This window comes from Nasonia vitripennis, chromosome 1, assembly GCF_009193385.2.
Source record: "Nasonia vitripennis strain AsymCx chromosome 1, Nvit_psr_1.1, whole genome shotgun sequence".
NCBI lineage: Eukaryota > Metazoa > Arthropoda > Insecta > Hymenoptera > Pteromalidae > Nasonia > Nasonia vitripennis.
The window spans coordinates 3,262,937-3,273,683 of record NC_045757.1 but is presented as its reverse complement, the minus strand read 5'-3'; the positions used below and the strand labels follow the sequence as shown (position 1 = coordinate 3,273,683).

Sequence of the window (10,747 nt, the reverse complement as noted above, 5' to 3'; positions counted from 1 at the left end):
ACTTTGTGTAAATGACAACACGTGCGTTTTTTAAAAATTAGTATCTTCTTTTATTCTCGTAAAATACAAATATTTAATTGTCCGTTAAACACTATACGGTGATATATAAAATATATATTAATATATATATATAAAATTTAATAATATTTTGTTCAAATTTGACACAGCTCCACATGCAGTCTTATTTCGTAAGATAAATTGATCTAGTAAATTCATTATTAATTGTTAATAACTCGTCGATGGCTCGTTCACGAGTGCTGGCTCGCTTGTTGCCTCGTTGTTGGCACTGGAAGCGTTGAGTGATTTTGGTAATTGGCGATGTCGCAGTGGACCTAAAAATCGACAAGATTCGATTACAGCTTTGTTAACGTAAAGTTTCAACAATTTTTTCATTTAGTGTAGCGGGTGTCAACTTACTATTGCTGGTAGCGGTCGAGAACGTCTTGACGAGAAACTCCTTGTCTCGGGCTTGCCAAACTAGCATCTCACGCAAAATCCGCACCATCTGCTTGGAAGCCTCGGCTTTGGCCCTCAAGTAGTACACGGCAACACTGTGAAATACGTTCAACTTATAAATTATACGTAATCGTCGTTGTATACAGTTTGAGATTTAGAAAAGTTTTTTACCACATGGTGATCAGCAGGGCTATCCCAGTTCCCGGATTGGCAATCTCCCCGAGAACGATCCAGAAGGTGCTGTCCCTCCTCAGCTGTAGAACCTGCTCCACTACGTGCTGCCAGGTGTACTCGGTACCGGCGAACGGGCCGCAGCTACTGGTGTCCACGTAAATGAGTACATAACTTAGTACAGTGATAGCGCTGATCATCCCGAGAAAAGTCAATGCAAGAAAAAGCGTCTGCGTCTGAGCTGCTCGCCAGAACTTGGAGGGCGGTTCGCAGAAGTAGAGCAGCTCGCACTTCTTCACGTAGAAAGTGATCAGCAGTTTAACTAGGATGACCAGCGAGATCGGCGGACTGAAGTAGTGGACGAGCCAGAAGAGGCTCTGGTTGTAGATCAGATTGAGGGTGTTGCGAGCGATGTCGAAAGTAGGCGCGCCGAATCTCTCGCGCAAAGGCTTCGAAGCTCGGATGACTTGAACCAGAAACATCCCGAACACGCTGACGAACAAATCGAGCAAGACGAGCCGGTAGATCTCCTGGGCAAGTCGTGTCTGCCAACAACCGGCTTGGATACCTCGGGTCAGCCAAAACGTTAGCAACGTGGCCACAGCTATCACGGCGATTATGTACACGCGGATCATGGTAATGTAGAAGGCTACTCTATCTTTGGCATATTTCTCGTACTTCACCGACCACGACATCAAGGGTGGGATGAACGTTACTATCGCTGTTATTACTACTGGTACCGTCAACACCGAGACGACCTTGGTCTCGTCGGCCTCGTGCTCATTCAATAGGAGCCACAAGAGGACACCGGTTCCGCACATTACAGCTAGTATCAACGTCGTCATCGTTATTCTGATAAGGTGCGTCCAGATCCTCGTACAGCAAGACGACGTTGTGACCAAGTTTTTGGAGTCCCACAAAAGTTCCTCGAGTTCTCGGTAAATCGAGGCCGAACGTAGGCTGGCTGCCTTTTGAGACGAGATACCCCAATCCCAACTGCAAAATATTTTATTGGCATAACGATTATTGGCACCGCTTGAAGTCTCGATATAACATTTCTTATACGATCTAGCCACCCTGCAATCAATAATTGTATTTTAGAGCGGGTGGAAAAATGGGGGTAAGGTCGATCGAACTAAAAGTGCACTCACTTGAAACATAATAAAATGAAGGTAAATGTGTAACAAAATACAAATGTTAAAAAATAAGCTGATGGCATATCATAAGCAACTTCGGAATCAAGCATTAACGTATCGTTAGTATAAAATCCATAATAAAAAATACTGTTTGTAAAAAGGCCCTGCAAAAGCAAATCATATTAAATATGGAAAATGCTTGTCAAGAATCTTGAAGCAGAAGTATGCTTACGTTTCCTAACAGTAAGTCCCACGAGCTGAAAGTTTCAATCTGGTGAGATTGCACCAATACTTGTGGCAAAGTGACAAAGCAAATACTGAAAACGCATCCAACTGTATTCATGATAAATAACCATCTCAGAAATTTAAAATAAGTTGCTATTCCACTTCCAAAGTGACCTTCGATTGTTTTTATTGGGTGATACCAGAGCTCAATCGATGATCCAAATTGTCTAAATGCAATTTTCATCTGAAAAAAGTTTGCATTCATCTTGAGTATGCAGAAGATTATTTGGGAAATAATTTTTTATAATAATGTTTATTTTCTACCTTTGATATGGTCATACTCATTTTGTATCTTAAATTCTTCCAGTAGCCAATTGGTCTCCTCTTTGACTTTAGGCTTTCGGATATTATTTTGGCTTTGACAGATCTTTTGAGAGTGAGACATTGTGACATGTCCCTAATCATCTCCAATTTTGCTAACTCTGACAGTGGATCATCTTGTTTGTTCTTCCTCTGAATGTGGTTGGCAATTGTTTCAGCCTGTTCTTCCATTGCTTCTGCAGTTGATCTGGCCATTCTTAAGGTTGTATACGGATAAATTAAATTGACTGTTTCACTATTCTCTGAATCCTCGCTCTCAGTTCCTATCACCAAAAAAAGTCAAGTTTATTAAGGATCATATTATTTGTCATATCTATTGTCACAAGAAATGCATACCTTTCTCTCTAATGTGCAGGCTGTGCTGGTATTTATCGTTATCATCTTGTTTATCAGTCTTGACATTTAAAAGGGAGTCATCGCTCGTATTCCATTCGCTTCTGTGTGCATTGCTACAAGTAGTCGATGTAGCTGCAAGCAAATGAAACAAGCGAAATTAGGGTCACGATTATAAGTGGAAAATTGATCAAAGGTCCAAATCTGCCACCATACTTTCGCTCAGCTGAATGACTTCCTCAGGAGAACTGTCATTATCACATGAGGCAGAGTTTAATTTTAACATTCTGTTTTCTTATCATAGTAATTTTCAATGGCAAAATTTTTTTGTTTATACTGATAGTTTCCGATATCTAATCACGTTGACGACGGATTACCGTCTTCCAGTCGAGTTTCCATTGTATATAAACTCGCTCAAGTTCTTTCTTCTTCCCAACGAGATTACTAATCGGAATCCAGTTTACTGCAAAGGTTATATATAGTTATATATACATATAGGTATTAAAGAGACACTGAGAAAAATAAACTCGGTCGGTACAACTCGCAACGTAAGTACTTATCGGTCGGTAACACAGCGGTAGCATCGTCGACTGATGCAGTTATGTGTGACGTGCGCCGAGGGAAGTGTCAAGTGACTCACAACATCGATCACAACAGCAATAGGGACTTTGTAAAAACCAGTTTGATTAACAGATCGTTAAAATAATCAACATTGGCTGGCCATTTCGACGCATTAATTGAGGCTGGAAAGACACAGCGTATCATGATGCCGCTTATTGGCCTGAGCAACACTTTCAACAAGCTGCTCGGTTTGTATAACATAGCTCAATTAACGTTCTAGTCACTTTGTTTGGCCGCGAATTTTTACGGTTTTTTTTTTGCCCACAGAAAAAGCTACGAGCAACTTGAATCTCGAGCCCGACTGGCCGACTATCTTGAGCATTTGCGACCTTATACGTCAGGGTGACGTTACGTGAGTGATTTCTCTTCTATATAAGTATTTATAACCTAGAAGAAAAAACGACTTTGTTATTGTTTTGATGGGGGATTTAATTTCAGGCCGAAGAATGCATTGGCTGCCATAAACAAGAAGATAACTCATGATAATCCGCACACTGCTGGTTTTGGTTTGTTGGTCAGTATTTTATGCGCCGATGGAGAAAGAGAAGAGGAGGCATTATCTTATCTGCGCTCTCTATTTATCTTCATCTATTTAAATTGGATTCTAGGTGCTGGAGTCATGCGTTAAAAACTGTGGAACACTGATTCACGATGAGGTCTGTACCAAGCAGTACATGGAACAGTTGAAGGATATAGCCAAGAATTCTCAGCAGGAATCTGTTAGGAATAAAATATTGGAGCTCATTCAAGCCTGGGCTTATGCTTTTAGAGAGTCTCAAAAATACAGAGCTGTGCAGGTATATTTTTAAAGCATTCGAATCATCTATTCCTAGTTTAATGAAGTCATTAACTGATGTGATTCTTTTTTCAGGATACAATGAGAATCATGAAAGCTGAAAACTTTGATTTCCCTGTTTTGCAAGAAAGTGATGCAATGTTTACAGCAGATAATGCACCCGAGTGGGTTGATGGAGATAAGTGTCATCGCTGTAGAGTTGCTTTCAATACTTTCAACAGAAAGCATCATTGCCGAGCTTGTGGACAAGTCTTTTGTAATCAGTGCTCAGGAAAATTATCCACTTTACCGAAATATGGAATCGAGAAAGAAGTTCGTGTGTGTAATACCTGCTATGATCAAGTGAACAAGTGAGTTGCTAGAACGATTCTTAGACTTTAAAACGTCTTTTTTGAACAAACTTTAACTTTTCATCTTTTTTTTTTATCAGACCCACTGTCACCACAACAAAAGAAACTGATCTTCCTGCAGAATACCTAGCTAGCTCTTTAGCTCAACAGCAGCAGGTACGCAGCACAAATGTTAGTTAAGATTTTTAAATATTACAAAATGATATTAGCATGGTAGACGAATAATCGTAATCTTGTAATCTCAGGTACCTCCAAGAAAAACTGATGAAGAGCTGCAGGAGGAAGAGGAATTGCAGATGGCCCTGGCGTTGAGTCAGAGTGAGGCTGAACACAAAGAAAAGGAAAAGAAGCGGGTCACGAGTGCTATTATATCGAATTCAACTGCGTTTGCAAAGATAAACTACTCCCCGCCGCCGTCTCCTGTAAATATTTGCAAATATTTCACTTACTGCTCTATACGCAGTTTGAAATTTCAATGAATGGTATTGTTTCAGGGCCCCAGTCCATCGAAAATTCAGGAAGAAGAGGAAGTCGACCCCGAGCTCGCGAAGTATTTGAATAGAGAGTATTGGGAACAGCGACAAATTGCTCTGGAGGAGCAGACATCAAGATTAAACGTGACTAGCCCATCCGCGCCTAATATCGGTAGCCCAATGCCACAAAAAGTTATTGCTATCAAGCAGCAGAACGGGGAGGTAGATCCGGAAATGAGAAATTTCGTTGACAATTTGAGATCGCAAGTCGAGATTTTTGTCAATCGTATGAAGAGCGATTCGTCCAGAGGAAGATCGATCGCTAACGACAGCTCGGTTCAAACTTTGTTCATGAATATAACGGCTATGCATTCGAGGTACTGGTATTTTCATGAACGACAATCTCAAATGAAAATGGAGCAAATTTTCAAATCCTTCTCTTACGTTTCAGACTATTACGCTACATTCAGGATCAGGAGGACAAGCGGGTGTATTACGAAGGTTTGCAGGATAAATTGACGCAAATCAAAGACGCCAGAGGTGCCTTGGATGCGCTGCGCGAAGAGCACCGCTTGGCATTGCTGCGCGAAAAGCAAGAGGCCGACAGAAAGAAGCAGATGCAGATGGCTCAGAAGCTGGAAATCATGCGCAAAAAGAAGCAAGAGTATTTGCAATATCAGCGTCAATTAGCGCTCAGCAAAATCCAAGAGCAAGAGCGGGAGATGCAGATGCGCCAGGAGCAGCAGAAGCAGCAGTACAAAATGTCATCAGGGGCGTACCAGGCCATCACTGGTTTGATGGGTCCACCAAATCAAGGATCTCCGGTCCGACAAGTGCAATATTCAAGTCCCGAAGCCAGCTTCAGTCCCATAGCGGCGAACCAGCCTCAATCAATTTACACATATCCCGCCCCGGGGACGTATTCCGTAGGCTACGTTATGCAGGGTCCACACGCAAGCCAATTGGTAGACACGTCGGCGATTCAAGACCTGAAGCCACCTGTGGATGGTCAGCCCACCTCGAATCAAGAAAGCCTTGGCCGTGTAACGGTATCGGGACCCGGAATTGTAAGTAATCAATCGATGTTCCTTCGCGAATCGATCGACCAGTATTTGAAGGATTTTTGTTCTGTAAAGCAAATGCCGCCGATGCCGGTCGTCGGAGGTCAACCATCGCAGCAGCAGCAGCAGCAGCAGCAACAGCAACAACAACAACAGCAGCAACTGCAAGGTCCGTCCAACCCAAATCACATTCCAGCAGTCGGTCAACCAGGTAGCCACTCGGGTCACATTCCCCCGACAGGTCAACCACCACAGCAACAGCAGCAGATACCACCGCAGCAGCAGCAACAGCAACAACCGCGACAGCTGCCACAGCAACCAGGTACCGGTCATCCAGGACACATGGGTCCAGCTCAGGGTATGATGCCGGGAGGTCCGACGCACATGGGAGCACCTCAGACGTCCTCTGGTCACATGATGCCACCACAGGGCGTCAATCCGAGTCCCATACCTCAAACCGGTGGCGTGCAGATTCTGCATAACGGTCACATGCTCCAGCGGCAGCAGGTAGTCATTGGTCAGGGCCCCCCGAATCAGGTAATGGCTCAGGGCATGCCGAGGCAAATGGGAATGCCCGGCCAGATGGGACAGCCGCTCGGCGTCAACATATCTATGCCAGGTCCGGGACAGATGGTCATGCCCACGAGCAACGGACCCATGCCTGGGCAGCCTCAGCAGATGCAAAGCATGCCCAGGTCTTACGCGCAGCTGATGCAGCAGCATCTCCAACATCAGCAGCAGTCGCAGATGCCACCGCAACAGCAACCCATGCAAATTCCTAAGCAAGAGGAGGAGCGCAAGTCGCCGGAGACTGCTGAACTAATTTCTTTCGATTAATTTTTAGACCAATAAATCATTATTATTTTATTCCTACGTTCTACGGCTCGAAATTCGCGTGATTATTCTGTTACTGTTTGAGACGTTATCTTTGTATTCTCTCTCTTTCATTTCTTTTTTTTTTTTTTTTTAATTTTGTTGTTGATGAGAACGACTACTTGTGCGTTACAGAAGTGCTATCGAATATCTCATGTTTATATACTCGCTCTTGTAAAAGCTATACGATTATCGATAATCTGTAAAATAAAAAGAATTGTATAAACATCGAGTGCACTCAGTTCAATCACGTCAGCGTTTCTTTTCCATCTCGCAACGCGAGCAGAGTTAAACTCGAACTGCGCGATATTCTGAGCTACACCCACATTTTCGCGCTGTTTATCCGCCCCCTCCCTCATCTGGCGTCGTCTTTTTATCGCAAAGCGCTCGAATATAAAAACTACTCGAAACATATAGTCGTCCGGTATTTACGATAGCTCGATTCCGCGCATTAAGTGCAGCGATTTATGATAGACGCGCGGATATTGGAGATATTCAGGCTTTATGGCCCTTAAACGAACGTTTCCTCGAGAATCGTATCTGCGCTGCGCATCGTTCTTAATTCTTCGGCAAATTGTAAAAGCTTGCGCTTGCTCGCACACACACACACACACACACACACACACACACACAGACGAGTACTTGTGCGAAAAAAAGCGAACTGTCAAACACCGACCACGAGCTTGTATTATTAGACCAATCAAAGGGCGATTAAGTACGCGGTGTTTTTCGGCTAGCGACGATCCGAAGATAACGGATAACGAGGACTGCGAGAGCGGGAGAGCAAAGGGGGAAATGACGCGATAGAGGGCGAGATATCGAGCGAACTGTCCTGCGTGGGCGGATTTTCCGAAAGTCGCGCTGCTACTGCAGTACGACGCGACGACTATTCATACACGACGCGGACGGATCTGCGTAATTTGATAATGACAGGAGGGGGGGGGGGGGTGAGGGCCTAAAAAGCCGCGTCAGTTTCGCAGGTATCGGATCGAGTTTTGACTCTCCTTTTCAAAATCCGTCATGCGAATATCACAAGCCCGTGAGGAGAGAAAGAGAGAGAGAGAGAGAGAGAGAGAGTGCGGAAAAGGGCTCTGAATCCCTCGCGAAAATAAGTGTATACGCGCTAGCTGTTTTCAGAAAAAGTGATTGTCCAATTTTCGGAACGTCGCTCGCTTTTGTAAAGCAGCTTCTTATTATATAGCGCACAGCGTGTGTGCGTCCATTTTTCTTGGCCTCGCGCGAGTTAAGCGCAAAGTTCAAAACAGTCGTTAAGGCAAGAGAAATTCTGTTAAAAGAAAGTTAAGGAACTGCGCGTTAATTTGATTTAAGATAAGTTCGAAGGCGTCTCTCTCTCTCTCTCTCTCTCTCTCGTGTGTACGTGAAATTTTTCGAAAATTAGCGACGAAGCATTAGCCATGCCAAGAGCCGCCGTTATATATTTATCGCAGGACTTTGTGCTCTTCGTGCGGAAAATAAATCGATGCGCATATGATGAGAAAATAGACGAAACAGGTGTAACGTCCGGACGAAATCTTCCGAATGTCCGGTATCATCGTTCTCCCCGGCGGCAAAGCGACGATACCCTCGCTTTTCGGGGGGGGATGAGTGCAATGGTATAAGCGTTGCCTATTCTGACGTAACGTCGCCGCAGCGCTGATTCACACACAGCCTGACGTCACGTCCTCTTCTTCGGAAAGTACTTGTCCGCCGAATGAATGAGTTTCGGCAATCTGCTTATGCGATCGCTCTCCTATATATATATATATAATAAAAAAAGGCGAATACAATTAATCGAGCTCGCGCGAGCGAGCTAATAACGCTAAACGAACATTTGTCATGTGTGCGAGCGATAGTCCCGATGAAATATTCATGGGGTATCGAGAGCCCCAGCTATTAAATCTACGCCGCGATTAGATCTTTTAAATTACGACTCTCTCTTTCTCTCTCTCTCTCTCTCTGCGCTTTCGGCCTGATTGTATACACATATTCCTACAGACGACTGTCCTAGCTCCGTCGAAGATAACAATTGTGCTTTCGCGTGTATATATATAGGGAAAAACGCGGCCACCCGACAATTATACTTTCCTCGCGTACGTCCTCAGCTGTGAAATTTGCATCGATCCTCTCGCTCTTCCCGAAACGTAGATAGATGAGTGCGTGAAGCGCAAAATTGCGCCTGTCCGAAAAGGCAAGTCGCAGAAAGAGAAATTATATAAGCGCGCGAGCGCATTGCTCGGCTCCCTCTAATGAATCATATACGAATTCTTTACGACGTCATATAAGCTGCCAACGTTTCCCGTGTCTCATATGCCGACGTTTTATATGCGCGAAATTGCGCCTCGGTTATACTGCCGGCGGAGGAAAAGGGACGACAATTAGACGCCTCGCGCGCGCTGGTCATCGAACACCTCCGGGAGCTGTTGCTGCTGCGCAGGACAGATGAGACGGTTCCATTGTTCTTTGCTATATATAAGCCTTTTCTCGTTGTCGTCGTCGTCGTCGTCGTCCTTCCGCTCGAGTCCTCGTTAAACTGAAAAATCTCGACTTTCTTAGCTTCCTCTTTCTCTCTCTCTCTCTCTCTCGTAGGTATTGATTTATCGCGTAAAATCGCCGGAGAGAAAAGTACACACACGCTGCACCGAGTTGAGATTCAAGACTCGCCCGCGGCGCGACATGAGCGACGGACCGTACACGTGTGCGCGAATCGCTTATATACGCGCGTGAGCTCTTTGTAGAGGATTTTGTTGGAAAAAGTTGCACGAGGTGCCGGATGTGTGCTCTCGGGCATTAAAATCTTCGGATGACGTTGAATGTGTATATCACGGAGAAATAGAGATATGAGAGAGACCTTTTTTCATGTGCGTTGAGTCGATATTTTTTAAGTGGGCGAATAACGCGCGCGCGCGAAATATCCGGTTTTGGATAATCATCTATCATATTATAATTGTGCATTATTGATTTTGATTAAAGTTTAATAATCAACGTCGTCACGTAGCGGAGATAATATTATAGGAGGCAATTCGAATGATTAATTAATGTGACGAGCAGGCGTCATTGTTGTAGAAGAGCAGTTTATTAATTTTACGAGCTATATTAGGGGGATTGTGTGCCGAGAATTTTTCATTGAAATTCACCTCCGTGAAAAAAGAAGGTTATACTTTGTCAAAATCTCGAACCTTCAGCTATGTACTGCACGTGCCTATATATATACGCAGCGCAAATTTACGTGAAAAATTGAGCGCGATCTTGTAGACGTTGACTCGAAATTTTTGTGCTCGGTTTCTCTGTTAAAATAAAAACGGCGAAAGATTCGCTCTTTTCGTCATAGAGGCGACGTTTCTCGCCGGAGGAAGAATGTCGTCTCTCATTTCCTCGCGAAAGTTACCTGCTTTGGACACAGTGAATTTTCATTTCGCATACGCTGGCATTTTTATTTCCAGCGATGTGTCCTACACGTTGTAATAAATTTTACAAAATGTCTCACTGCGACCCAACGAACAATACCCACGCTCGATTAATAATTCGCAAGCGCATCTTCAATCGCAATCAAGCTCCGCATTCAAATTCGACGTGAAAGCTCAAGAATCCCAAAACCCATCCCAGCAGTGCAGCAATTAAAAAAAAAAAAGCTCAAGCTCCACGGGGGCGAGAAGCAAAAGACACAAACACACACACACACACACAAGTAACAGTATAGGGATAGATACATGCAATAGAGAGGGAGAGAGTACCCTCTAAAGCGTCGCTCGCTGTACCGCATAGCGGCGGGGCGGTCGACTCTATCTGCGCGTGCTTGCGTCAGGCGGCGAGCGAGCAACCGGTTCCCGTGCATGTATATGGACGGCCAGCGGAGCACGCGGAGCTTCAGTCC

The 10,747-nt window shown here is 44.3% G+C and overlaps 2 protein-coding genes across 3 annotated transcripts; one reads left to right on the top strand and one right to left on the bottom strand.

Moving 5' to 3' along the window:
• Window positions 1-26: 26 nt before the first annotated feature.
• Window positions 27-3,176, bottom strand: LOC100123773 (transmembrane channel-like protein 3). Its single transcript, XM_031922322.2, has 8 exons — window positions 2,919-3,176; window positions 2,706-2,837; window positions 2,313-2,632; window positions 1,996-2,232; window positions 1,779-1,927; window positions 628-1,704; window positions 418-551; window positions 27-332 (listed from the first exon to the last, which is right to left on the bottom strand). Exons 1-8 carry the CDS (start codon window positions 2,986-2,988, stop codon window positions 226-228), a joined length of 2,226 nt encoding a protein of 741 aa, XP_031778182.1. The 5' UTR covers window positions 2,989-3,176; the 3' UTR covers window positions 27-225.
• Window positions 2,631-7,104, top strand: LOC100123769 (hepatocyte growth factor-regulated tyrosine kinase substrate). 2 transcript variants are annotated; one of them, XM_016981096.3, is made up of 11 exons: window positions 2,631-2,733; window positions 3,201-3,511; window positions 3,591-3,675; window positions 3,762-3,837; window positions 3,932-4,120; window positions 4,195-4,469; window positions 4,550-4,640; window positions 4,715-4,891; window positions 4,964-5,319; window positions 5,394-6,009; window positions 6,079-7,104. In XM_016981096.3, exons 2-11 carry the CDS (start codon window positions 3,466-3,468, stop codon window positions 6,838-6,840), a joined length of 2,673 nt encoding a protein of 890 aa, XP_016836585.1. In that variant the 5' UTR covers window positions 2,631-2,733; window positions 3,201-3,465; the 3' UTR covers window positions 6,841-7,104. The 2 variants fall into 2 exon arrangements, with proteins under 2 accessions (XP_016836585.1, XP_016836586.1); XM_016981097.3 differs by having other exon boundaries at window positions 4,550-4,625; window positions 6,079-7,102.
• The last annotated feature ends 3,643 nt before the right edge of the window (window positions 7,105-10,747 follow it).

Excerpts from the sequence above, each read along its gene's own strand:
- LOC100123769 (XM_016981096.3), top strand. The coding sequence starts at position 3,466 with ATGATGCCGCTTATTGGCCTGAGCAACACTTTCAACAAGCTGCTCG. Across the intron at positions 3,838-3,931 it reads CTGCTGGTTTTGGTTTGTTG|GTGCTGGAGTCATGCGTTAA; the intron begins GTCAGTATTTTA and ends ATTGGATTCTAG. Across the intron at positions 4,121-4,194 it reads AAAAATACAGAGCTGTGCAG|GATACAATGAGAATCATGAA; the intron begins GTATATTTTTAA and ends TTCTTTTTTCAG.
- LOC100123773 (XM_031922322.2), bottom strand. The coding sequence starts at position 2,988 with ATGTTAAAATTAAACTCTGCCTCATGTGATAATGACAGTTCTCCTGAG. Across the intron at positions 1,928-1,995 it reads GGGACTTACTGTTAGGAAAC|GGCCTTTTTACAAACAGTAT; the intron begins GTAAGCATACTT and ends TTGCTTTTGCAG. Across the intron at positions 1,705-1,778 it reads TTCATTTTATTATGTTTCAA|GGTGGCTAGATCGTATAAGA; the intron begins GTGAGTGCACTT and ends TATTGATTGCAG.